This window comes from Hyperoodon ampullatus (assembly GCF_949752795.1).
Source record: "Hyperoodon ampullatus genome assembly, chromosome: 10".
NCBI classification, from domain to species: domain Eukaryota; kingdom Metazoa; phylum Chordata; class Mammalia; order Artiodactyla; family Ziphiidae; genus Hyperoodon; species Hyperoodon ampullatus.
In genome coordinates, this window is record NC_136923.1 from 76,803,517 (window position 1) to 76,831,389 (window position 27,873).

At 43.3% G+C, this 27,873-nt stretch overlaps 1 protein-coding gene across 2 annotated transcripts in view; it reads right to left on the reverse strand.

Annotated features, from left to right (window-relative positions):
• Positions 1–537: 537 nt before the first annotated feature.
• RCAN2 (regulator of calcineurin 2) overlaps positions 538–27,873 on the reverse strand; it is a gene marked incomplete at its 5' end in the record, with an annotated part of 223,896 nt that continues 196,560 nt past the window's right edge. For both annotated transcript variants that reach the window (XM_079712831.1, XM_079712832.1), the window contains 3 exons: positions 538–768; positions 18,981–19,152; positions 21,326–21,499. In XM_079712831.1, coding sequence (XP_079568957.1) covers positions 608–768; positions 18,981–19,152; positions 21,326–21,499 — 507 coding nt within the window. In that variant the 3' untranslated portion in view covers positions 538–607. The remainder of the gene's footprint in view (positions 769–18,980; positions 19,153–21,325; positions 21,500–27,873) is intronic.

Genomic DNA, 27,873 nt, shown 5'->3' on the forward strand with positions numbered 1-27,873 from the left:
CTTGTTAAGCTGGAGGATGCTGATAATTTTGCTAATCTAGATAGGACATGACTGGATGCTGACAATCTGTGACTTATAGTATATCGTCAAATCATGAAAATAAATGCTGGTGATCATGCATGTCCTGGGAATGTCGGGATGCAGAGGACTGAGGAGACCAGATAGGGATATCTCATGCAGTCAAAGTCAAGTTTACTTATGGTCCTACTTAAGTGGCCAGGAAAAAACAACGCACACACGTCAGGACTGGGACTGGAACAGCTCACAAGCAACACAGGTGCTATTTGTCACTGATGTCTCCGGCTTGGATCAACATGAGAGCATGAAGGTTAGGCTGTGCTGATTGTTTAATAAGAAAATACTACTTTTTTTTTCTAGAATCTTCTAAATAATATATTATACTTGATGGGTATGATATGATCAGGAAACATATCACCTTTTCCTAGCCCTTTTGTCCGAGAGGCTTGATTACAAGGAAGGAATCTCAAACAACCAAACACCCAGGGATTTAAAGGCAATTATTTTTTTTTTTGACAAACAAACAACAGGGGGGCAAAAAGCATGATAAAGAGGAGACAGGTATTCTCTTCGAGGTGGAGCAGTGAGCTCAGTTGGACACGGAGGGCGGCGGGCCGGGACGCCGGGTCTGGATGATTTTTGGCTTTGGGGACGTCTTTGGATCCTCTTCTTCCTCGATGTCACTGTCACACACGTGCACGACGACACTTGGGGTGGACTCAGTCCCTGCGTGGAGCTCATACTTCTCTCCTGAAAAGCAAGAGAAATGGGGGTAAGAAAGCGGGAGGGATTTCTACACAAATGATTTGGTGCAGTTTGTTTAGGAAGTGAGGGCGCATTTTACGTGTCTCAGGAGATGCTGAGTCTTCTCCAGGGGTGGTGTTGGAAAGTGAAATGAGATTGATCCGTCTCTGCATCTCAGCTCTACTGCCTGTCACCTGTACAGCCCTGAACAGGCCCCTTCACCTCTCTTAGCCTCAGCATCCGCAGCTGTAAACTTCAAAATGGTAATAACTACAGTCCAAAGGATGGGGGTGATGACTCAGTGGGCCTGGCAGTAAATTACCAGTTTCTTTTCCAATTCCCAGCATTGCTGTTAACGGCTGAGTAATCCTGAGCCCATCACCTCACTCCTTCATCTTTTGGAGAAGTTCTCCAAGTTCTCCTCTTGCTGTACATTTCTTATGGCAAGAGCTGCCCCAGGATGGAATAAGGTCGAATCGCCGCTCGTCTGGGATTTGCAGTGGTTACATGGTAACAGGATTTGATGACGGTCAAGTTCCCTCCAGTTCCAAAAGTCTAGTAGTCTATTCTTTTTTTTTTTTTTTTGTGGTACGCGGGCCTCTCACTGCTGTGGCCTCTCCCGTTGTGGAGCACAGGCTCCGGACGCGCAGGCTCAGCGGCCATGGCTCACGGGCCCAGCCACTCCGCGGCATGTGGGATCTTCCTGCAGCGGGGCATGAACCCGTGTCCCCTGCATCGGCAGGCGGACTCTCAACCACTGCGCCACCAGGGAAGCCCTGGTAGTCTATTCTTGACCTGCTCTTCTTGTAGTCAATTCACTATTAGCCAGCAGGCTTCCTGTCTGTCTCTGTTTCACTTCAGGGTGTAGCTACTGAGCATCTCCCATGCTCTGGCCCATTGCTAATCATAAAGGATTCAAGGCACATTCAGAAATACTTGTGTCTTCCACAAGAGCACAGCCCAGTGATGGCACATGGAAACAGAAAGTACCACAAAATACTATGGTAAGAGCTGGGGTGGCAATATATGTCAAGGACAGTGGTACCAAATTGCAAGGAGCAAGTAACTCTGAAAGGCTTCCCAGTGGAGGCGACAGCTGACCTGGGTCTAAAAGACAAGTAGAAGGCGTCCAGGAGGTGGGAGGGTGCAAAGGGCATTCTCAATCTGCATGCTTGTAACTTCTCAGGTTAACTGCTGACACGCTTAATCTTCTTCCGACATCCTATCTTTCCTTTCCCATCCTTCATGAATGGGAAACACCTAAAAGCGACGTCTCCCAGACACCCTCCTGGTCAGTGGCTCTCCAGGTCTCACTAGATCAAGTCCTCATTTCTTAGACTAGGACAAAAGACTCTGCACAGTCTCTCACCAATCGTGACAGCCACATTTGTATACTCACCAAACCAGCTACTTTTATTTGCTATAGTCTCACCTAGTCCCTGAAGTCTTGCCCTCCCTCCAGGATCAAAGCCAGACACCACTCAGTCCTGGCATCTTGCCTGTCATCCTCAGTCTGCAGTGGACAGTGCCCTTCCGGAGGGCCGGGGCCAGGACTGTCAGCGCCAGAGCTGGGGTAGCATTTATGTGCTCCTGTGTGCACCTTGGTAAGTGTCCGTGGTGAAAACAGCAAACGCTTGCAAGGCACAGTTTTAAATTTAGTGCTGACATTAGGGGCTGAGAAGCACTGACAATGCAATAAGCATCGAATCTCTTCTAAGTGATGCTGAGGAGGATGTAAATGTAGAGACATTTGTTGCTATGGGTTGAATTGTGTTCCCCACCCCCGCCCGTGTCCTCAGAAAAGATGGTGAAGTCCTAACCCCCAGTACCTATGACCATGACCTTATCTGGAAATAGGCTCTTCACAGATGACTAAGTTAAAATGAGGCCATCAGGGTGGGCCCTATTTCAAAGTGACTGGTTTCCTTATAAAAAGGGGGAAATTAGGACATGGGCACTCATCCAGGGAGAACTGCATGTGAAGACTGAACTTATGTTGCCACAATCCAAGGAACGACCAGAAGCTACAAGGGAAGCCTGGGTCAGATCCTCCCCCAGCACCTTCAGAAGGAGCATGGCCCTGTGTTGATCCAACACCTTGATCTCGGACTTCTAACCTCCAGAAAGTGAAGCAATACACTGCTGTTGTGTAAGCCACTCAGTTTGTGGTCCTCTGTTATGGCAGCCCTAGCAAACGGATACAGCCGTATCTTGCTAAGAGAGTTCTCTCTCTGTTAAGAGTCAGAGAAGTCTTTATTGGACCTCCACCCCACCCCGAGCCATCATCCTGGATGAGGGCACCAGATATTTCACAAAAATGGAGCATTACACCTCCAGCACTTCCCTGGATCTTGGCAGCAACAAAGAGGGCGAGAACTAGCTAGAGCCACAGAAATAACGGCCATAAAGACTCTATAACTTAAAGTCGAGATTGGGTGAAATTGTAGGTAGAGAGAGTTATGTGAATAAGGTTGACTTTTTTATACAGAGAGCTGACGGGGCCGGTGTGGCTTCAGGAGAGGAGAGTGACAAAAACAGGGGACACGGAGCAGAACTCATGCTAGGCTTTGCTTCCCTGCCGGCTAGCAGGGATGGATAGTCTGTCCGAAACTAACTTCCCTGTAATCAACACTGAACTTATTATCCTACATGCCCTTGTAGTTGGGATGTACACATTGATGCCACCCACAGCTCACTTAATTGCATTTGTTACGTTCTCCTTAAAGCAATTTGTCATTTTTATCAAAAGCCCAGGGGAGAAGAACCACTGCAGACGCTGCTAAGGAGAGGAAGCTGTGTGCAGCCGGCTGCACCTGAGAGTTCCATGAGAGGCTCTGGGCAACAGGTGGGCAGACCTGGGGTGGTGGCTTCTTTGAGCAGCGGTTTTCAAACACCTGACAGCTTCCTGGGGGTGCTTGTTGCAAAGAGGGTTTACCAGCATGAGGATGCAAGTCTGCAACTTCAGATGTAGTGGCCTCTAGTTTGGTACCCAGCACCCCTAGGTGCTTCTCCGTGTCTCAGTGTCTGGGTGGACACTGTTACATGGTTTGGTGTGACAGGCCGGGGGCAGTGGTCCTGTGAGGATGCTAGTGTGCAAATAACTTGCCCCTCCCTTCCTCCAGTCCACATCATAATTTTTCATTGGAAAATGATAATAGTGCGGGGAGAGGGTAGCAGAGGGAGGGATGCTGAAGATGCATATGGGAGAAGAAGCAAGGCATCCCAGATCAGCTCTGCAGCCCCTCCCGGCCACCAGCCCTCTTCGTCTTTGGCCTTCTCATCTTTGTTTCTGGGAGAACAGCAAATCCTGTGGACAATGATGGAGTTCATCGTACCCAGGGTTTCTAGAATTTTCTCTTTCCTCCCAGAACGCTTTGCAAGTCTGAATGAGAGACACCTTCAGACAAGAAACAGAGAAAGAAATAATTTCTGAGTAATCAGATGAGGTAGTTCTTGTTTTTCTGCACAGGATTCCTTCGACATCCTCCTGTTTGGAGAAGCAGTGCCTTTTGCAGAGACGCTAGTGGCTGCCGTGGTCCCCTCCGTTGCCCTGTTGGGTGTGATGCAGGGATGAGGCGAGCAACAGCCTCTCATCTTCTGATGGGGGGATGACAGAAAAGAATCTGCCATGGAAGATGGAGACCAAGGGACCTGGGGGTGCAGTGGTGACAGCAGGGACGCCAGCCAGGGGACTGACCAGATGTTGCCCTTTCTTCATCTGTTGGAAAGAAGCTAGCTTTAAAAAAAAAAAACAGTAGTAAAATATGCATAATGAAGCTAGCTGTTTGATGAAACCCTTTCTCTGCCCTGGCTTGGATAAAGAACATTCTCTTAAAGACACCTCTAGTTGCAGTGTGTTTATCTATTTGAAAGGAGACGCTTTCCTCTTGGACTAGGTGTGCTGGGGGCACGCTTGGGATGCGGGCCACCCTGTGCAGGGCAACTTTCACACTGAGTTAACAAAGTCAGACTACTTGGTAGTAGAGCTGTTTTACTGCTGTGACCCCATTAATGCTGACATTCTACTGTTCTGTTTTTGGAAACTTTCTTACTATCAAAATCCGGAAGGGCTTCCCTGGTGGCGCAGTGGTTGGGAGTCCGATGCAGGGAACGTGGGTTCGTGTCCCGGTCCGGGAGGATCCCACATGCCGCGGAGCGGCTGGGCCCATGAGCCATGGCCACTGGGCCTGCGCGTCCGGAGCCTGTGCTCCGCAACGGGAGAGGCCACAGCAGTGAGAGGTCCGCGTACCAAAAAAAAAAAAAAAAAAAAAAAATCCGGCAAAGCCCAACAGCTGCTGAGAGCCCACAGAATCAAAAGACATAGCTTTGGTCTTGCTTGATGGAACTTTTCTGTTTCTGGCCTCACTTTCCCTTTGGGCTTCAGCTAATTCCTCTACCATGAAGGCTGACGTCAGTGCCGTCACCCCCTGGGGACCCACTGGGCTCAGGAGGCGACAAGGAGGGACGGCCAAGCAGACCAGTGTGTCTTTTCAAGGCCAAGCCAAGGCTCACCCTTCACACTCGCAACTCTTCGAGTTCGTATTCAAACTGTCCTCTCCCCAGGCCTCAGAAAAGAGGCCAGGACCAGAAGCCCTCAGAAGAGGCATTGGTTAGGGTTTTCTACCTCCTTCCATGAAACAAATGCCCAGCCAAGAAAGTGTAAACTCCTCTGGCACGTGGTCACACGTTAAATTCTCATCCAGGCCTTTGGAACTGTCATGGGCTTGGGCACAGTTCAAAAGACGTGTGTACGTTTTAGCTTTCCCACTAAGCTACAAACCATTGAAGGGCACGTGTTTGTCCTATTTTCTGTGAACTCTCAGTGCCAGGACATAGGAGGTGTCACAGACACTTGCCACCTATCTGAAACACAACAGCAGCTATTTACTGAGCCCTTAGTAAATGCCAGACACAGCTCTAAGTACTTCACATAAATTGGATATTCAAATTACGGCGACAGCTCTGTAATGTGGGTTTCATAATGTCTCGATGATACAGGAGGACCTTGAGATCACACAGGTAGCGAATGGCAGAGCCACGATTCACAGTCAGGTCCACCTGACCTCACAGAACGCGCTCATGATCCCTCTCCAGCCCTGCCTCTCACGATTCTACTGCTTTCAGATTCCACAAGAGAGTCTGTTGAAAGTCTGCTGAAAGGCCTGGTTTTAACTTTGAATATTCTCTCATGGCAACTCATGTTTTTGTGAACAGTCTGTAGCTAAAGTTGGGCATTTATTCCTTCTGCATCTTGCCCCTTTTGGTTTTGGCCCATTGCACGTTATTCTAGGTAAGATCTCCTTGACAATGAACCTTTTTAGAAGACAACACTTAGTCAATTATAAAAAATAAAGGGACTATAAATTATAGACTGAGATAATTTGCATCTCTTATGGTAACTTTGGACTCTGGAAATAGGTCCTCCATGATTTCTTGTTGCTTTACCTTTACTACCTCTCATATTCAAGGTGAATTCTCAACAGGAAAGTTACGTGTTGTAGTAGATCGACTGTGTTTTGCAAAGATGGTCATAATATTTCCTGCCCGACGTTACTCTTCTAGAATCTTGCCACTCCTGCGCTGAGGACTGCTCCCTCTTTGCTCCTTCCCCTAAAATCTGGGCAGGCCTCTAGGATGCCTTGACTAATATAGTACGGCAGAAGCAACCAGTGCAACTTCTGAGTTAGGTCACAAAAATGCCAGGCACTACCACCTGGCTCTGCCAGGGTGCTCATGCTTGGAACCCCGCCTCCATATTATAAGGAAGCCCAAGCAGGGCACGAAGAGGCTCCCACGGAGAGAAACCACAGCCTATCTGGGCTGCCAGCCAACAGCCATGCCAACTTGCCAGCCAAGTGAGTGAACCATCTTGAAAGCTGATTCGCCCGTCCCCAGGTGAGTGGCCCCAGCAACGCTGCACGAAGCAGAGATGAGCGACCCCCCTGGGCCCTGCTCCAAGAGCAAATTTGTGGGCAAAATAAATGATTGTTGTTGCTCAAGCCCTACATTTTGGTGTAGTTTGTCATGTAGCAATTGGTAAGTGGGGCACAGGTCATGTAAGTTCTTTGTTCAAAAGCAAGCTAACCCCCTACAATTGAGTTGAAATTCATTGTCTCTGGTGATTTTTCCTCTTTTCTTCCCTGCTCATGTGCTATGTTAGAATGGATACTTCACCAGTTCCAGTGATTCCTTCCAAGGGGAGGGAGTTCCATTAGCCCATCACTGGGACCCCTCTCTCTGGCCCCTCTTTTATTCCTCCCCACTGGAAGAGGAGTGACATCTAATGGGTACCTTTGGGGAAAGGAACTGGCAATGCCAGCTTACCCTGTGCCACCTCTCTCTTGATCCAGCCCTGCCTGCAAAGGGCTTGTGCTCTGCCGTGCTCTCGGCCACGTGCTAAGCCCAGCAGAAAAAGCCCTGCACTGTGGGGCAGTCTGACTGTTTCCGTCTCTGGGACAGGCTGGGTAAAACCGCATGGCTCTGGGTTTCACTATTTTTTTTAAAAAAATAGGATTCCTTTGGCTAGTTTTTTTGGTTTTGTTTTGTTTTTTGTACACACCGCGAGGCTTGTGGGATCTTAGTTCCCTGACCAGGGATTGAACCTGGGCCCATAGCAATGAAAGCGCAGAGTCCTAACCACTGGACAGCCAGGGGGTTCCCTGGATTTGGCTATTAGGGAGCCCTGGCTGTCACTCATCTTGGCCACCTTCTCAGCGTTAGCCTTTCATCTGAAACAAAGCTGGCATTATTAATCTTATCTACCTTACTTCTTATCTAACCCTCAGCAAGTTCTGAACCAAACAGGAAAAAAAGCAGGTGTCAGTTATTAATCTACACTGAATTTTAAGAATGGATGATGGCTTATCGAGGCAAGTACCAAGAGCCTCTCTAACTCGACCCTTGAACTCAGGGCCATGCTGTGTTTTGTGCTGAGTGCTACACTTCAGTTTGGATTAACAGCCCTTTACATTTGATTAAGAAGAAAACTGAAAATGCCAGTAGTAAAATCATTTCAGGCTTGGTCATGTTGAGTGGACACTGCAAACCCCTACCCCCAATGTTTTTAATTGTAAATGTGATTTTTTTTTTTTTCAAGAGGAAGTAGCGGGCATCAGTCCTGAGTTACGGAATAAGTAAAACGGAATTTCCATGTGGGTTATTTTTACTGAACATGCTGCCTGTTGGGAGATTGAACGCAGAGCCTGAGGGAAGGGTTCAGAATGATTTGAAATGTGTTTGAAAGGGTTCACATTTGGATTGCCTTTTTTTTTTCAAGTGTTAGGGTTAGGACTTGGTAGCATTTGTCATGGAGGGGAGGGCCCACAAGCCCTGGATTTACCATTCTCTGGTCAACTGTGTAGACGGAGGCACCTGGCCCTGATCTGGCTCTTAGATAGGGGAGAATTGGGGAGCCAGGAAGGGGTGAGGGGTGACTTGTACCACCTTTCCTCCACCCCAGGCACCAGCCAGTATTTGAGCTTCCTGTCTTTTAACTGTCTCTCAATCCTGGCAGGGCAGATGCTGGTTTGGTTTGAGGCCCGATGGGTTCCTCAGTCGAAGGACTGAGTTATAGTGAAAAACACCATAATGTTGCTCAAAGCTGCACCCCTCCCTCCCACAGATATGTCATTTAACGCTATTTTTAAGTTATTTACTGGCAATCTTGTCTTCCCCTATTTTTCCAAAGGGAAGGAAAGAAAATGTGTGTCTGTGTCTGGGAAGGGGGCGGGGGGTGTGGCTCTGTACTGTCCCCCCTCTCGTCCCTCTTGTTTCTGCTCCCACACTGGTACCTGACACCTTACTAGGCACTCCTGGCCTCTGTGTCTCTGATGACTCTTTGCCATATTTGAGAAACACCTGATAAATACCACCATAGTGTAATTAGTGTGATTCTCAATCAGAGGTGCTACATTCCCAATGGTGTCTGGAAATGTGATGTGGATTTTTTTTTTTTTTTTTTGGTTGTCATGGGGACTGGGTAGGGTGTGGATACTGGCATTTAGTAGGTGAGGCCCAAAGATGCTAAATGGACTGCATTGTCAGTTCCAAAATGTCACGTTGAGAAACACTGAGTTAAGAGCTTAACATGGGCACTTACATTTCAGCAGGAGACTAAGGTATGGTTTGAAAATCAGGTGACAATAAGTAGGTAACACACACTAAGCATTTTCTATTATCTCATTTGATGTTTGCAACAATCCGATTTTACGGTTGAGGATGCTGAGACACAGAGAGGTTAAGAAAGTTGCTCAAAGTCACACAGCTGATAAAAGGTGGAGGTTGGATTCAAACTCACACCCTGAGTTTTAATCATCATCCTAAAGCAAGAGAAATACCTCTTTTCAAGTTGGAGCTTGATTGACAGCTACAAAATAGAAGAGGAGATGACCCAGGGCAGAGGGACTTACTGAAACTTTAAAAATCACAGCTGGGAGTTTCCTGGTGGTCTAGTGGTGAGGATTTGGCGCTTTCACTGCCGTGGTCTGGGTTCAATCCTGGGTCGGGGAACTGAGATCCCACGACCATGCAGTGTGGCCAAATATATAAATAAATAAATAAGTAGATAAATAAATAAAATCACAGCTATTTGTTAGCCACCTATTCATCAGATCAGTCTGAGAGTGGAGAAAGAACTGATTTTCTAAGCAGAAGTAGAAAGAGGGATTTAGGATTTTTTATTTTAAATCCAGGGAGGAAGAAGTATTTGCAGAGAGGGAAGTCTTCTGCAAATTTTTTCTCTCTGATTCCGTAGTGATTCCACAAGCTCATATTTAATTTTGGGAAACCTCGGAGAAAAATGCAGTAGGTAGACGTGAGGGCAGGATGAGCCACTGAAGAGCAACTCTGTCCCTTTCCTTTGCACTGCAGCTGTTTCTGTCAAAAAACGCCCTCTAAGCTTGGGTGGCAGAAGGTATAAAGCAAAGCCTAGACCAACCCAAATATTTCACCGGCAGTTCCGAGAACACGCCCATGTAAATAATAACCAACACCTCAAAGGACACGCACCTTGTTCTTACTGCCTGGTAGACTCTGTAATTCATGTACTGGCAGAGGAAACAAGAAATCTCTCGGAGTATGCCTTGCTGAACAATACTGCTCAGAGCAGAATGATCATAGAACCCACTATGGATTTGATCGTTCTTATGTGCCAGGCACTGGGCTAAGTGCTTTATGTATATTACTCATTGTATCTTCATAATGAGCTTGCAAGTTGTCAAATAATCACCATTAAATAAAAAGAGGTGCAGAGGGGGAAGTAACTTGCTCCAGGTCACCACAAACAAGTGGTGGAGACAGGACTCCAGTGGAGGTCCACCGAGTACGAAAGCATGACCGCCATATTGCCTGTGGTGTTCAGGAGTGAGGTTGGGAGGGCACAGAAAAGACATCAGGGCTACACATGGACCTCCCTGCCTCAGTAGGTCTGGAATATGTGCATGTTAGGAAAAGATTATCCATGTGAGTGATCGGGGGTCTTTTCCTCACCCACCCCTATCCTCAGTCCCGATCCTCATCAAAGTAGGAAAACAGAAGTAGTCTTGGTAAGAAGGAGGAGGGATAAGGGGAGGGAGAGGAAGAGGGAGGTGGGGAGAGGCAGAATACTTCCATAGTTTTGTTTTAAGAGGTGCTCTATTTCAATAAAAGAAAGTTTGCCTCACACCTGTCAGAATGGCTATCATCAAAAAGTCTTACAAATAACAAATATTGGTGAGGATGTGGAGAAAAGGGAACCTTTGTAGACTATTGGTGGGAATGTAAATTGGTGCAGCCACTATGGAAAACACTATAGTGAGTGGTTCCTCAAAAAATTAAAAATAGGACTACCATATGCTCCAGCAATTCCACTCCTGGGTATTTATCTGGAAAAAATAAGAACACTAATTTGAAAAGATACATGCACCCCAATGTTCCTAGCAGTGTTATTTACAGTAGCCAAGATATGGAAGCAACCCAAGTGCCCATCAACAGATGAATGGATGAAGAAGATGTCACACACACACACACACACACACACACACACACACACACAAGCGCAATGGAATATTACTCCGCCATAAAAAAGAATGATTCTGCCACTTGCAGCAGTGTGGATGGACCTAGGGAATGTTATGCTTAGTGAAATAAGTCAGGCGGAGAAAGACAAATACTATTTGATATCACTTATATGTGGAATCTAAAAGATAAAATAAATTCATATAGCAAAACGGAAACCAACTCAGATACAGAGAACAAACTAGTGGTTTTCAGTGAGGAGAGGGAAGGCAGAGGGGCAAGAGGGGTCAGAGGATTAAGAGATGCAAACTACCATGTATAAAATAGAGAAGTAACAAGGATATGGTGAAGAGCACAGGGAGTTATAGCCATTATTTTGTAATAACTTTTAATGGAGTATAATCTACAAAAACATTGAATCATTATGCTGTACTCCTGAAACTAACATAATATTGTAAATCAACTATCCTTCAGTAAAAAAAAAAAAAAAAAAAAAGTTTGCTTATCTTCTGGGGCTTTTCCTCTAAGACTGGATTAGGTGGCCATTTATCTTCATTCCCTCCTGAGTCATTTAGGACCTGAAGGGACTTCATGAGGACAAAGGATTGAGGCCCCTGCATTAGTGGTTGAGACAAAGGAGTGGAACCCTAGGTGGAGGTAAAGGACCAAGGGAACCAGAGAGGGAGAAGGTGGAAAGATAAAGAGAAACCAGGGAGACAGGGTCCCCGGAGCCTGTGAGGTGGGGCTTGTGTTGCCGGGATGAGAGGAAAATGCAGACGTGAGGAAGGGAAGAGCGTGTGGACGCACTCTCTCTTTGTATTTGGCCATAGAATCAGGAGGTTCTCCAGTCTGGGAATGATCACCCTGTTCCTCCTTTCCCAAAAATAGCGACCTGGCTATGGGACTATGGGTATGCACAGGGCGCATGCGCACACACGCCCACACGCCCACGTTTTGGTCCTGTGTCTTTTCCGTTTTCCTACAACGTGCATATTTTACCTGTGAAATAAAAAGAGGAAATAGTTCATCTTGCTACTCAATAGTGATTGAGGATAATTGTGGAATATATGCTAAGAAGAAAATCCCCTTTAACATCACCCCCACCCCGGGAAAATTCTTTGAAAGTAGGTGTAAAATAAGGAGCTCGTGTCCTGGGCTCACAAATCTGCGTCCCTCGGGTCAGGGGTGACGTGCAGAGACTGCGCTACATGGAACCCTGGGACTGGCTGTTTTATTTGCTTTTTGTGTCTGTGATCCGAGTATAGCAGTTGTCGAACAAGAACTGGGGCTTAGATAGCGGTCATGCTACAGGTACCCCAAATATAGGTGTTCATCTATATTTAAAAAATGGAATTTTCCCTACCTTGGAATCAATGAGCCTGGAATAGAAAATGTTTCTTCCTTATAAGTGACACGTATTAATGAAATCTATTTTCCGTTTGGGGAGAAACGATGTATACTGAGAAGCAAACCAGCAAAATTCCTTTTCTATGACATGTTTTGATGGAGAAGAATTTGGAAAAAAATCTAAATATAGCCGATGTACGCAACTTGAAACTCGAGCACCATTTTAAGCCCTCCTCTGCAGTTAACTAAAATTGATCTCTCTAACAAGAGCTAAAAATAGCAGGAGGAAAAAAAGGACCAGACAATGACTTTCCATATTTCTCCTTGCAGGCATTTCCAGTGACAATGAACTTGACCTTCCAGAGCCATCCTAGAGAGCAGAATAAGCTGACATTTCACATCCCACCTCTGACTGACCACCCATCTAGTGCCATGGACATCTCTATTTTGCCATTTTGCTAATGAGTACAGATAAGCTGTTTTGCTGGGCTGGGTTTTGTGTTTCCTATTTTGTTTTACATCCAAAAAGAACATAGGATTATACTCTTTCTGGAGTCAGGAATAATAGGCATTATAAAATAAACAAAAGAAAATATCCGATTCATTCTCCACCAGGACAAAGCTCATCTTATTTTGTCCAGGTCATTGTTAAATGATGGGTGTCTGTAAATTCACTAGGGGAATTAATATAAATGTAGAAAGCTTCTGTTTTTTTTTGTTTTTGTTTTTTTAACTGAAGTATAGTTTATTTACAAAGTTGTGTTAGTTTCTAGCATTATATATATATATATATATAATGTTTTTCAGGTTCTTTCCCATTATAGTTTATTACAAGATATTGAATATAGTCCCCTGTGTATAAGTAGGTCCTTGTTGTTTATTTTATATATAGTAGTGTGTACCTGTTAGTCCCAAACTCCTAATTTAACTCTCCCCCCACCCTTCCCTTTTGCTAACCATAAGTTTGTTTTCTGTGTCTGTGAGTCTGTTTCCCTCCTATAAATAAGTTCATTTGCATCATTTTTTTTAGATCCCGCATATAAGTGACATCATATGATATTTGTCTTTCTCTGTCTGACTTACTACACTTAGCATGATAATCTCTAGGTCCATCCATGCTGCTGCAAATGGCATTATTTCATTCTTTTTTATGGCTGAGTAATATTCCATTTCATATCTATACCTCATCTTCTTTATCCATTCATCTGTCGATGGACACTTAGGTTGTGTCCATGTCTTGGCTGTTGTAAATAGTGCTGCTATGAACACTGGGGTGCATTTATCTTTTTGAATTAGTTTTCGTCTTTTCCAGATATATGCCCAGGAGTGGGATTGCTGCATCACATGGTAACTCTGTTTTTAGTTTTTGAGGGAACCTCCATACTGTTCTCCATAGTGGCTACACCAACTTACATTCCTACCAACAGTGTAGGAGGGTTCCTTTTTCTCCACACCCTCTTCAGCATTTATTATCTGTAGACTTTTTGATGATGGCCATTCTGACCGGTGTGAGGTGATACCTCATTGTAGTTTTGATTTGCATAGAAAGCTTCTGTTTTATATAGACCTGTCCTTTAAAAAGAGCAGAGGATGGTGAATTCTGATCCACATGTCCTGCTTGACATTAGAGGAAAGCATCAAACTTGCCTTAAAGAACCGATGCTGTGGATACATTTTAGGAGGTGCCAATAAACAGAGAAATGAAATTTGGAGGAACAAATGTCTAAGTTTTTTGTATTTTTAAAATGTCCTTTTGCAACAGTCTGGAATTTCTTTTGGAGAAATTAATTTTACTCTTCAAGAGATCTCCCTGGTTTTGCAAACTTTGCACTCTTCAAGGTAAGGGTGCTGGCTTCATTAATCCTTTCTGTTTCTCACCAGGGGCAGAGGGACGTATTTTAACTTACCAGCTGTGTAGCCTTGGGCAAATTACTTAACCACTCTGTGCCTCACATTCCCCAGCTGTATAAATGAGGAGAATAACACCACCTTCTCGTAGAGTCACAGTGAACATTAAATGAGATAATCTATATAGTAAGGTGTTTAGAACAATGCCTGACACACAGTAAGCCCCATATGTAAGTTTTAACCATTGTTTCTATTTACAGCTTTCCCCTTATTTACCTATTTTACTTACTTTCTGGATGAAAAACAGAACATATAGTCATGGAGACAGTGGTTTAAAATGTTTGAAATTGTGCCTCTCATGTATTTTCCAGACTATGAATTTGTTCTCACTATAATAAATAGTACAGAGAGATGCTTCTCCAGTGTTGGGTGGCCCTGGTCTCATGTCGTAACATCCCATTAAGGATTTCAAAGGATCTCAAAGGAAACCCGCAAGCTTGGGTTTGATCATGGTCCCTTTGTAATTGCACTGTTCCCTCCATGCTGTTTCAAGAGCTTCTTCAGAAGTTCCGGGGAGCACAAGTTGCCCCTCTCTGGAAGAGGGTCACCAGTGTTCCTTGCTTAAAGAACGAGGTGCTGTTTTGCCCCTTCCTGTCTGAGCTAAGGTCTGTGTCCTCACTCTCCCATTTATCCCCCATGAAAGGTTCTAAATAGAGCACATGATTGCCTTCCATGGGCAGCTAGATGTGCCAAAGCTCCCAAAAGTCAGCTGGTTTGCCAACGTGATCCCGGGCCCGAGGACCATCTCAGCCCGGATCCCTGCTCAGAGATGTTCTTTCGTTAGAGTTACTTTTCTTCAGCATCCTTAGATTTCTGCATTGCTTCTCGGTCACTCAGCTCAACCAGCTGAGCACTAATAGTCACTCCTCTGAAGGAAGAAGAACATCATTCCTTTGATCATTTGAGTTGCTTTGCTCTCTTTCTAATTTATTTCTCTACTCCTGGAATTGAGGTAATCATACTTAACATGGAATGACTTATAATTTGTTACTGAAATGATTCTGCCTAGGGAATAAAAAATGAATTTTAGGGCTTCCCTGGTGGCGCAGTGGTTGAGAATCCACCTGCCGATGCAGGGGACACGGCTTCGTGCCCCGGTCCAGGAAGATCCCACATGCCGTGGAGTGGCTGGGCCCGTGAGCCATGGCCGCTGGGCCTGCGCGTCCGGAGCCTGTGTTCCGCAGCGGGAGAGGCCACAACAGTGAGAGCCCCGCGTACAGAAAAAAAATAAAAAATAAAAATTTTACTAAATTATTATTGTAATTTTTTCAAATGGAAATGCTAGAAGTCCTCTTGGTGGAGAAAACATTAATTCAGTGCTCCCTGACTCAGTCTGGCTAAAGCCATTAAAACAGCAGCAATTTGCCAACGAAGAATTATCTCTAGGGGGGCTCATTCATTCATTCGATATTTATTGAGCATCTACTATGTGCAAACTGCTATCAGGCCCTGGGAATACCAAAATGAATGAAACCTGCATTCTCCCCTCAAACAGCAGAGAAGACAGAAAGATAAACAATAGAAAATTACCACAAGGGGAAATGAGCATTTGTGGAAAGTTCCAGGAGGAGACTGAAGGAGTAATTCCTTGCCTTGGCACCTGGTTGGGGAGGGGTCAGAGGTGTGGGTGGGGGGATGCAGGCTGTGGCCCTGCCCTCTCATCCGTGCAGCTGAAACAGCTGCCAGAGGCCCAGGCCTCTACTAGAACCTCTGTGATATTTTCGACTCAATTGTTGGGTATAAATCATTCATTGGTGCGGGGTGTAGAAGCTTCAAGGACACTTGAACAGGACACGTGGATAACTAAATAAAAAGAAACAGCCTCAAACTGCTGGCAAGGAATGGAGAGAAAGATAAATGGAGAGAAGACACCCAAACTGCAGCTGTTCTATGGGACACTGCTATCAGTCATCTATAAAGAGCAGGAGTGTCTCCACATTCGCTGTTGCCCACATAGCGCACAGATCTTCATCTGCACACTTATGAGACCCTGGATTAGACTTTCTGGAAGTTATGATGGCGTTAGAGGTGACTGTCAAGGGAGGGTTGAGATAAATGTTCTGCCCTGTCAGAGCAGAGGTGGCCTGAACTCCACCCAGGCAGCTAGGATCCTTAATAGAGACCACTGGATCTGGCCCAGGGATGGTCAGAAGAGCCAGGGTTGACATTTGTCTCTGCCCCCAACTAGCTGTGTCACCCCAAGCAAGTGTGTTCACCTCTCTACAGCTCGGTGGTCAGATCTGGAAAATGGGAATATTAATAATGCCTACTTCTGCGTTGACTGCACCACAGGGCACTTCAAAACTGGTAGATTGGGGCTTCCCTGGTGGCGCAGTGGTTGGGAGTCCGCCTGCTGATGCAGGGGACACGGGTTCATGCCCTGGTCCGGGAAGATCCCACATGCCGCGGAGCGGCTGGGCCCGTGAGCCATGGCCGCTGAGCCTGCACGTCCGGCGCCTGTGCTCCACAATGGGAGAGGCCACAGCAGTGAGAGGCCTGCGTATCGCAAAACAAAAACAAAAACAAAAACAAAAAACTGGTAGATTTACTTGGTAAGGGAAGGTGAGGCTCATAGGTTAGCGGCACAATTAAGGCAAAAGGCATGAATTTTTAACACTGTCGATAAATTATTCACAACTCTAAAAAGAACCCCCTTTTTTCTGCCTCCTTAAGACCATTTCCTTCCTACTTTCTCACTCCTCCGAACCAGGTTCTGTGAGCTTCCCTTCTGAGACCTGGTTCCCATTGCCTTTACTCCTGTCTCTGTCAGTCCCAGGTCACACTGGTGCCTGGCAGTGCCCTCCAGACCTGGGACTCAGTTCAGTGAGCCAGTGCAGGTGTCTGAGACTTGTCCTTATCTTGCCTTTGCATCAAGCTTTGAGAACATTGACTGTAAATGAATTTTCTTTTAGGCTCTGGATAAAAAATGATTTTAATTTACTGGATTACAGTGAGTAGACCAGAGGCCAGCTGGGATCCGAAAGTCTGATTTAGCCTGGACTTCCTTTATAAAGAGTGAAGCAGGAAGAGTACTGCCTCAGGGCCCTGGCCCTGTCACTGGCAAGTCATTCTGCCCCCCTCCCTGGGCCTCAGTTTCCCCTCCTGTAAAATGCAAGTTGGCCAGTGACTCCTAGGCCCTCTAGCCAAGACCTTAGTGATTCTGTGTAGAGCTCTGTTTGCTGACATTCAAACCAGCTGTACCAGATGTTCAACTGTGTTCTTGTTAATATCTGCTTGGGAGTCAAATGAGCAGCTCCAAGGACAGCAGCTTTCATTGGTTCTGCTTCTGAAATGTCCTGAATTACTGGGAGAAATGGGTCATAGCCTTGACTTGAGCAGACTTGATTTATCTTATACACTCTACAACATTTCCACATACCATGCCCATGGGAGTGCATATGTCCAGGATTCCTGTATGTGGACTAGACTTTCAAGGAAATCACATTCCATAAACATCTCCCTTATTATATTGCTTTTTTCCTCAGCCCATCTTAGTAATTAGACACCTACTGCTTCTCAGTAGTTGAAAACAATGGCTATTTTAAAGGCTCCGGGAAGCTGAGTGACTGGTCGGTGATTACAAAGAAACCCCCAAAGAGCCTCCCCTTGAAAATGCTGTAATCTGACTTTAATGCTACACATGGGACAGCCAGTAATTCTCTTGCAGGGAGTAATTATTAATCAAATCAGACTCATCCCAATCTGAAGACCCAGTGGGATGATCAGCTTTCCCTGAATTGCCTGGGAATTTCTCGGTTTTAGCATCACAAGTTCCCAGGACCCCTGAGTCTGCGTAAACCAGGATAGCGGGTCACCCTCATACCCAGGATTCTTAAATTTCAGTGTATGCAAGAATCAACATGTGTGCTCATTAAAACTTCAGATTTCTGGGGTGGGAGATTCTGATGCCAAATATTTTCCTGACCACACTAAGAAATACTGATATGAACTTATTATAAATTTAACAGCCCCAGCATTTGGCTACCAATGGTTCTTGAACTCATCTGCACATCAGAATGACCTGGGGAGATTTTTTAAAATACCAATGCCTGAGTTGACCCAAGTCAATTAAATTAGAATCTCTCGGGGTGTGGTCAGCCCCCTCTCACAGCGGGAGAACCACTGGAAGAGAGAGAAGACACAATGGCCATTATTTACCTTTGGATCTTTGGTGCCTAAAACCTCAGCTGCCACCTGGTTTCAGAGCACCCACCCTCCACCACTTCCTCTTGTGCTATAATATAGGAAAACTACTTTGGCATACAAGGTGGCACCATCTGCTGAAATCGAGGACAGTATCATGTCTAGGTATAAAACATAAGCTTTTGGATACGTGTGTAGGAGATATGTACAAGAATGTTAACTGCAGCTTTGATCTTAATGGCAAGAAACTGGAAGCCATCTAAATGTCTGTCAATGGGAGAGTGGATGAATACAGAATGGTGGTGGAATTGCCCAGTGGAATACTACACTGCAGTGAAAATGAGAGCATCCAAGCTACAGGAACCAACATTGGAACAAAATGACCATAGATCTTTCTAAAGTTAGAGGCTGTTGTGACTGGTTTCTTGGGGACTTAGAGGGTTCACTTTGGAAGGTGGCTTGTCTTGTAGCAGAAGATTCCTGGGCACACCCGTGGCAGCAGTAAAACAAGGCTGCACAGCATAGAAGCCTTGTCGTGCCAGCTGGTAGAGCTCATTTTGCCTGTTGTGCAAACTTAAAATATCTTCATTGCAATCCAGAAGTTGCACGGACTGACATTTTCGTGCCAGTTTCTGAATTGTTTTTGAACAGGTACAAAGTCTGACACTGCATTTTCATTCATCATTCCTCTCATTGGCCACATACAGCGATAAACCCATTAGAAATGCAGATGCTACCGGGAACCCAGGATTTCAGGATTGTTACCTTGTTTGGCTTTTCTAAGTTGCTGACAAATATTTATTTTCAGGAAGGCCCACAGAGCTTACCTGGTCCTAGTTTGGCCACGGCATAGAGGAGGTCATAGTTAAGGACTGGTGTGGCATCACTGATGGGCTGCCAGCCGACAGGAGGAGAGGCAGGGGGTGAGATGAGAAACTGTTTGGCGGGTTGTGGTGGAGCCAAATGCAGTTTGTCTCCGTCTGTCTCTGGAGTCTGGACCTTTCAAACACAGTAGAAATGAAGACACATGATTCACTGTGGCCTCGGATGTGCCATGTTGTTCCACTAAGACGCAGAGCCTGGCTTTCAGCCTGTGACAAGTGAACCAATGAGCCAGGCTATAATAATAGTGACTACTGACCACACACCATTTGCTCAGTTAGCTTATTTGATCTGCAAATAAGTGGATCTCAACATTTAGCTGCCTAAGAATGACCTGGGAAGCTTACTGAGTCAGACTCCTGAGCCCCGCTCCTGGAGTTTCTGAGATCGGGAGCAGGGCCTGAGAATCTGCATTGCCGACAAGTTCCCAGGTGATGCTGATGGTGTTGGTCCTAGGACCCCTCCTCTCCTTCCTTTCTTTCTCTCCCTTCCGTGCCCCTCTCCTCCCCTCCCCTCCCCATCCTTTCTTCCTTCCTTCCTTCCCTCCTTCCTGCCTTCCTATCTTTCTCCCTTCCTCTCTCTCTCTCTTTTAATTGAGGTGATAGTCACATAATTTGAGATTAAACCATTTTAAACTGAACAATTTCAGTGGCATTTAGTATATGTCCAATATTGTGCAATCATCACTACTATTGAGATTCAAAGTATTTTTATTACCCCAGAGGAAACCCTGTACCCATTAAACAGTTACTACCATTTCTGCCTCTGGTCAGACTGTGGCAACCATCCATTTGCTTTCTGTTTCTATGGATTTGCCTATCCTGGACATTTGTTATAATCAACTCATAGAACACGTGATATTTTGCATCTAGCTTCTTTCACTTAGCATGTTTTCAAGATGCATCCATGATGTAGCATGTATTAGTACTTCATTCCTTTTTATGGTTGGATAATATTCTACGGAATGGATAGATTACAGTGTGTATATCTGTTCACCCATTTCTGAACATTTGGGTTGTTTCTACCTTTTGGCTCAACCAAACCTAATAACCTGATTAAAAAAGTGGGCTAAGGACTTGAACAGACATGTCTATAAAGAAGACATACAAATGGCCAATAGGTAAAAGAAAAAAGGATCAACATCACTAATCATCAGGGAACTGCAAATCAAAACCATAATGAGATATCACCTCACACCTGTCAGAATGGCTATGATCAAAAGAACAAAAGACAACAAGCGTTTGTGTGCATGTGGAGAAATTGGAATGCTTGCACACTGTTGGTGGGAATGCAAATCGAGCAGCTGCCTTGGAAAACAATATGGGGAGATTCCTCAAAAAAAATTAAAATAGAACTACAATATGATCTAGCACTTCTACTCCTGGGTATTTATCCAAAAGAACTGAAATCAGGACATTGAACATTAGCACTCCTGTATTCATTGTAGCACTATTTGAAATCGTCAAGACGTGGAAACAACCTAAATGTTCATGGACAGACGAATGGATAAAGAAAATATGATATATACATACAATGGAATACTATTCTGCTTTAAAAGAAGTAAAGTCTATGTTCATTTCATTGTGTCATCTCTTCAGAGTCCAAAGGTGGAAATGATCCTTACAGACCAATAACAGATGGATTGAGGTAACTAATAATGAAATGAAGACACTAATGAAACATTATGGACATTGATTTTCTACTGCTGTGGACTTCACAAATATTGCCAAGAATTACCCGTGCCTTTTTATAATAGGCAAAATTTATTTTTGGATAAAATAAAACACAAAATTGATTTCCATATGTTTGTAACTTTTTCTCATGGATATGAATCACTGAAAAGGTATACAGTCCATTAAAACTGTCATATAATTTAATTATAACCCTGCTAGCTAAGTTGTGATCAGAGCATTCTTATTACAAGTACTAGCTGGCATTCATTGTGCATTTACTGAATGCTAAGTACTTTAACACACAGTAATTCATTTAATCCTCATAATGACAGTGTAGGGAGTATGTTATCATCCCCATTTTACAGATGGGGAAACTGAGGCCTAGTGAGGTTATGTAACCTGCCTAGATTAGAACCAAGACTGTTGGCCCTCAGAACCTGCTTTCTAAACCACTATGCTGTCCCTGCCTGGGAATCATGATATGTTTGTTTCTCAGTGAACGAATTATAGACTACAAGCCAATGTGAAAGTAGAAAGGGCTCCATTTACATTTTGAAAAGGTAAAAAAAAAAATAATGCAGGGCAAAAGGACTAAGTTTAGTAAAGAATGATCTTACCTGTGCAAAGTAGAGTTTTAATTTTTTCCCTCTGAACTGGGTTTCATGAAGCTCTATCCTGGCTCGGGCTGCAGATTTGGGATTGCTGAAGTTTATTCGGACACGTCTGAAACTCTTAAATAGCTGGAACGTCACACAGTCATCATAAGTCCGGAACAGACCCTCAAATTTTTCCTGATAAAAACAAACACAGAGGAAAGTCCATTGGCCATATATCTTGTACTATGCCAGATCTGACAAAAACAAATAACTAGGTAAATAAATAGGCTCTTCCTAACATAAAATTAAAACAGAACACTGTAATGTATTTTTTTCACCTGTTGGTCTGTCACCAGTTACTAAACATGCCTGTGGATTCTGTCAAAGGACTCATAACCTGTGTCTAGGGATCTGTAGGGGGACCACTGAATGGGGTTAGAAATGCATGAAAAACCTGACAATTATGCAAAGTGTTGAGTGTTTCAACATATATGTGTTTGTTTCTGGGAGAGGGATCGTAATGGTCATAAGATTCTCAAAGGAGTCCATTATCTCCAAAATATTATAGCTATTGAGTAAAGCATGTGGTGGACATTGCTAGTGATTATCAAGCTTGGGGGCACTGTTCTTGCCTACATATACGGGAGCCCACACGACCCAAAATCCTTCTAGTTGGGCAGTGCCATGTGATTAGTTCTGGTCAATGAAATGGGTACAGAAAGCAGGAAAAAAGCCCTCGAGAAAATTTTCAGTCTCTTTCCCTGAAGATGCCATGTGCTCCAGATGGTAGCATAGTCAGAAGTAGGATTCTCCTCAGCCTGGGTCTCTGAGTGACTCTGTGGAACAGAAACATCTTTTTCCCAACTCCCACCCCATCCTATAGCTGACTTTGCCTTGGCAAAGGAAAAGAACTCTCCATTGCATTAAACCACTGAGATTTGTGGATTATTTTATTTCTGCAGCACAACCAAGCCTATCACAATACAAAGCAATAATTTAAAAATTTTGATTTGATACAAATTTCAATTCAACTGAAGAAATATCTATTCAATGCTCACTTTGTACAAAGGATGGTCTTTAGGTTTTAGAAGGCTACAGAGATGAGGATCGTTTTGTTCTGAATCTCAATGATCTAAGAATCTAAGGTGAGAGGCAGACACAGGCACAAATAAGAGAACAATTGCAAGAATGGGGAAAGACATAAAGGAAAACTAGAGAATTTAAAAAAATACATATTATATTAACACCACCTATCTAGTTCCTCTTAGCTTAAAAAGTAAAAAAAGATCCTATTATGAGTAACAAAACCAGTGCATGTTAAGTTACTCTGTGTTCTTAAAGGAGAAATTGCCACTAAGGAAATAACGTCTATTTAAAAAATAAAACAAAAAAAACACTGATTCTTTTATTTCTGCAATAAAAGGTATTTTGTCATAAGAGTGAGTTCAAGTGGGAATGAAGATGCATGAAAGATTAATACTGCAAGATTCACTGCATTCGGATTTGTAAGACATAAGGGATAATTAACTCAGCCTTTCCCTCCTCACCTCCATCATTTTACAAGTCAGGGTTCTGAGGTCTGAAGAGATGAGGACCTGCCCACAGTCACATGGGCAGTTATTGGCAGAGCCAGGACCAGAATACAGAGATGTTTTCGATTACATCCATAATTACCCTGCTAGACTGAGAGGGAGAGATCGCTGCATTGATAAGAGCAAGAGATGGAGAGCAATAAGCTTCCCCAAGGCTCCTGTGTGACCACATCTAATAGAATCAACACGGTGATGCCAGGTTAGAGAATCACTGCCCTCTGAGGCTGCATGGGAAGAGGAACTCAGATGTCTGGGAAGGTCTTCCTGCCTCTTGGACAACCAAGTGAACTTGTCTCAGACCCTCAGGTCCAAGGCTTGTGATCCTTCCAAAGGCTGCTGCCCATTTCTGAGATTCCCCAGTGTGTGGCCCACCCTAGTTTCTCCCATTTTTGACTCATGTCTACACACACTTGTTGTCTTTTTTTTTCTGTATGTTTTTTGTTTGTTTTGTTTTTATTTTTGTTTACATATAAGGATGTTTATTGAAACCTTGGTGGCCATGGCAATTTTTTTTAAAGAATTTGAATGTCATTAATAGGGAACCTCTTTTTTTTTTCTTTATGTATCTTTTTCCACATTTTTTTTAATTGAGTGAAAGATTCTTTACATTCTATAGAACTTTTATAATTTTCAAAAGATTCAGACACACGATTTCATAATAATCCCATAATAACCCTTTTCAAAACAGATTTTTGTTTCAGTTTCATGACATTTATGGAGAGATTTGAGGGGTTCTTTCTCCTTTTCAGGCTCTGTTCTTATTCCTCTTTCCCTAGCAAGAACAAAACAGGGGTCTTTCCTTGTTTGTTCCTTGGGTAGTTTTCATTCTCAACTCTCAAACCTTGGGATCAGCCAACTCCCAGGCCTGGGGCTTCAGCCTGGGGCTTCCTAAGAATTTCTTAGGAATTCTTTCCCAACACTACTGTGTTTTCCTGAACAAGAATCCTGGTGAATAATACGCTTTCTGGTTCCTCACAATGGGAATAGTCTCGGCTGGTAAAATCAAAGCTGGTGGTTTGATTAATCTGAGAATTTTCAGGAATGGGAGGAGTTAAGAAATTAAAAGATCTTATTTCTATGTGGAATATCATATCTTTTAGGACAAAATCCGTGGGTTTCTTTGTGGCTCTATGTTTTTCCATTTCTAGTGTGGGAGTTTCCTTCCTGTCCCCTCCCCAGGACCTCAGCATAGCCTTGGGGGAGGAGGTGTTCTTTTCCTTGGAGTCTAATTCCTTGCCTTTTGTTTTATGTCTTCTTTATGCTTCCCATCTCAGTTGTTTGGTCTCAAGAGCCTGGATTAGGAGAAAGGAATCCAGGAGGCCAGGCTTTAGGCTTAGGGCAGGGGTTATATGAATGTCAGATGTCAGTGATGACTGCAATTATTTTCTCCGCTACTGTACTCTTCAAAAGAGGGTCCCAGGCAGCTAATACAGGCAGCAAGCTGGAGGTGGCCAGTGACAGAAGCCTCTTTGATATCACTTGTTTTGGGCTTAGACCAAAAGCAAAAAGAGGTCTTCCACCAGAGCGGGGGTTCAGCCCAGGGCTCAGAGACCAGGGTTTTCACTGGCCCATCTGGGACCCATCCTATAATGATAAGAATAATAAACAACTAATTTTTACTTGGCTTGTCCTCTCTGCACAGGTCTTTTGAGAACTTGTAATGGTGGAGGTGACAGCTGGCCAAGCACTGGGAATTTGTTGGCTATCTCTATTTTTTTTTTCCACTAGTGACATGACAAACATTTCGTTTGCTGAGGCAGAGGGATACCAGAGCAAACTGGTGAGAGGCAGATCCAGCGCAGTGAACGTGCTGGGTGTACCCTTAGGCAAAGCAGTGACTTGATCAGAGCCAGCCCCAGGGGTCTTCCACCTGCCTTTACAGCAAATTTTCTATGGTTTTGATGCCCAGGCTCCCACCAGGCACATAGTAATATTTTCCTGACCTTTGGTTGCCAGTTTCCTCCAGTCTGGTACCCCACAAACACAATAATTTAATTTCCTCAATAGTTAATCTCTTTTTAGCCACTGGTTTGGATAAAGCTGTACAACGGTGATCTCAAACTCTGGTCTCTGGACTTTGCTACACACAAAAATGATGGAAGATCCTAAAGAACTTTTTAAAAAAATTTATTTTATTGAAATATACTTGATTTACAATGTTGTGTTAACTTCTGCTGTGTAGCAAAATGATTCAGTTATAAATATATATACATTCTTTTTCATATTCTTTTCTGTTATGGTTTATCACAGGATATTGAATATAGCTCCTTGTGCTATACAGTAGGACCTTGTTGTTTATCCATTCTAGATATAAGAGTTTGCATCTGCTACCCCCAACTTCCCAATCCATCCCTCCCCTCCCCCCACCCTCCCCTTGGCAACTACAAGTCTGTTCTCTAAGTCTGTGAGTCTGTTTCTGTTTTGGAGATAAGTTCATTTGTGTCATATTTTAGATTCCACATATAAGTGATATCATGTATTTGTCTTTCTCTGCCTGGCTTACTTCGCTTAGTATGAGAATCTCTAAGTCCATCCTAAAGAACTTTGTTAATGTGAATTTTATCTATTCATGTTTATTGTACTAGAAATTAAAACTGAGAAATTGAAAACTATTTATTTATAAATTCGTCTCCTAGTAACAATCATAAATCCATCATATGACAAAATAATCTTTTTATGAAAAATAATTGTTTTCCCCAAAAAGAAAACATTTAATGAGAAGACTGGCCTGGTTTTAGATTTTTGCAAATCTCTTTCATTTCTGACTTCATAGAAGAGACCTGGAATCTCATATCTGCTTCTGTTACATTATGCTGTTTTGTCTGAAGGGTTTGAAGAAAAGCTGGCCTCACCCAAATGTGTGGTTGGAAAAGGGAAGAGTATTGCAATAGCCTTTCAAATAATTGTGAATATTCTTCCTTGATACTTCATCAAAACTCAACTAGTGGCAGTTTCTAAAAGTCTATTGCAATGTTGAATCTGAAGCCATAATCAAATAACATTTTTATTTGATTATATTAAAATCTGTTTATCTACTTTGCACCTTTAGTGGATTTTTTACTCATGCAGGATTCTGTCATAGTGTACATCGGTCATTTGGAAAATATTGGTTCCTTGAGTTATACAGCTTTTCCAAATGTTGACACATTTCATTACACAATATCAAAAATCACATTCATTAATATTACCACCTATCTTATCAAAAAGTCTTTCCATATTGGAAAGCTGTCATATCCTTGTTGGTGGATACAAGTTTTCCAAAATTCTAATTTTTGCTTGAAAGTATGTTCTTTATCATTGGCAACAGACACTGTCAGTTATTTTCCTTCAAGTGACACACTCATTCATTCATTTTTGATATAATGTCCACCAAATATCTATGTCTGCATAACTATGGTTTGTCTGTTAGTTGTTCTTTCTGTGTTCCAGGAGAAAAATAAGTATCTAGTACAGCTTAGAACATCTTAGAACATTTCCTCAAGTCACACATTGTATTTTGGTATGCCACAGAATTGCTTTATGTGTACTTCTCATTTTGTTATTCAGATGATTAAAAGGCATGTGCTCAAGAATAAAGAGTTAATAAAGCTAATAACTTTAACTGCTTCATCAAGGACATTCTGAAGTTAAATAGGTATTTTTCTTATTGCACTTTTTTTTTTTTAACTGTGAGTGTGTGGCTGTGAAGAATACAAACACTAGTAAGTACAGCTAGGTGCCACTGCACTGATTCATACCAAAGTACCAGGAGTTTTAACTACTATTGCTTTTGCACCATGGGTATAAATGTCAACATGGTTGAAAAAGCAAATAATGTCTTAGTATTATTATGGAAATAGTTTTGACCTCATGGGAACTTCCAGGAGTTTGTAGACTACTCTTTGAGAACTGCTGCATGATAGGACTTCAGAAAAAGTAAGGATTTAGTTGGCATGGGGTGAAGACAAGGGGTCTAGTGAGAATCTTAAGGGTACAGCATGATGGAGGTCAAGGAATGGTCTGCCTCCACTTGAGTGATGCCCAGGGGATAAATGTCATCAAGAGTAATCTAGGATTGGTATGGGGAGGATGTGGAGGAATTATTTTAGAACACAAATTGTACTCTTAGAAAAATTAACAGGGGGCTCTAGAGAAGAAAGTGAGAGAGGCTAGGAGAGGATGTTGGTAGGAGAAGAAGGACCAGGGGTGAAGAGTGGGGCTGGATGAGGATGTAAACACAGGGGAGGATGCTGTGTCAATGGAGGGTATCCTGAGAAACTGACACCCTTAGCAGGGTAGACAAGATAACCAGAAAAGGAGAGTGAGGTAGGTGGTAAGACCATGCAGGTCTGGGTGGTTTGGGGTCCAAAGCAGAATTTGATATTTTTACCCTCATCAATTTTTATCAGCTTCACCCTTTATATAGCAAGGATTACAAGGTACACATAAAGACATTTCAGGTAATATGCCTGAAAATTGTGAAAGTGGCTGCTTACCAGAGAATGCAGATCCAGGCCTAACTCAGGCCACATTTGAAATCAAATAATTCTATGGTTTCAAATAGGAACACTTTGGAATTTAACATTTTCTACCTTTAAATGTATTTGCTTTTCTTGAGTAGTCTGGACAGTGTGGAGGCAGGTATAGATGAATTGCTACCAATGGAAACATTTATTGCTTTCCCTGGAGAAGTTCACTGCAGTTTTCCTTAAACCTTCTTACTTTATCTCTGTTATAATTAGTCCTTTATTTATTATTTGTGCCCCACATTAAAAAAAAGGTTCTAACATGCCTTATAAAGACATATAAGAACAAAATAAAATAAAAACAGAAATTGGGTAGAGGAAAACAAGGGTAGAAAGATAAAGCCAAGAAGGAGGACTCTTCAGAAAAGGTGAAAACCTTCTCATAGAGTCTTGACCATTTGCCATGGATGGGCCAACATTTTGCCTCTAATTTTTCTCAAAGCTGACATGATATGATAATCCTCATCAGTTA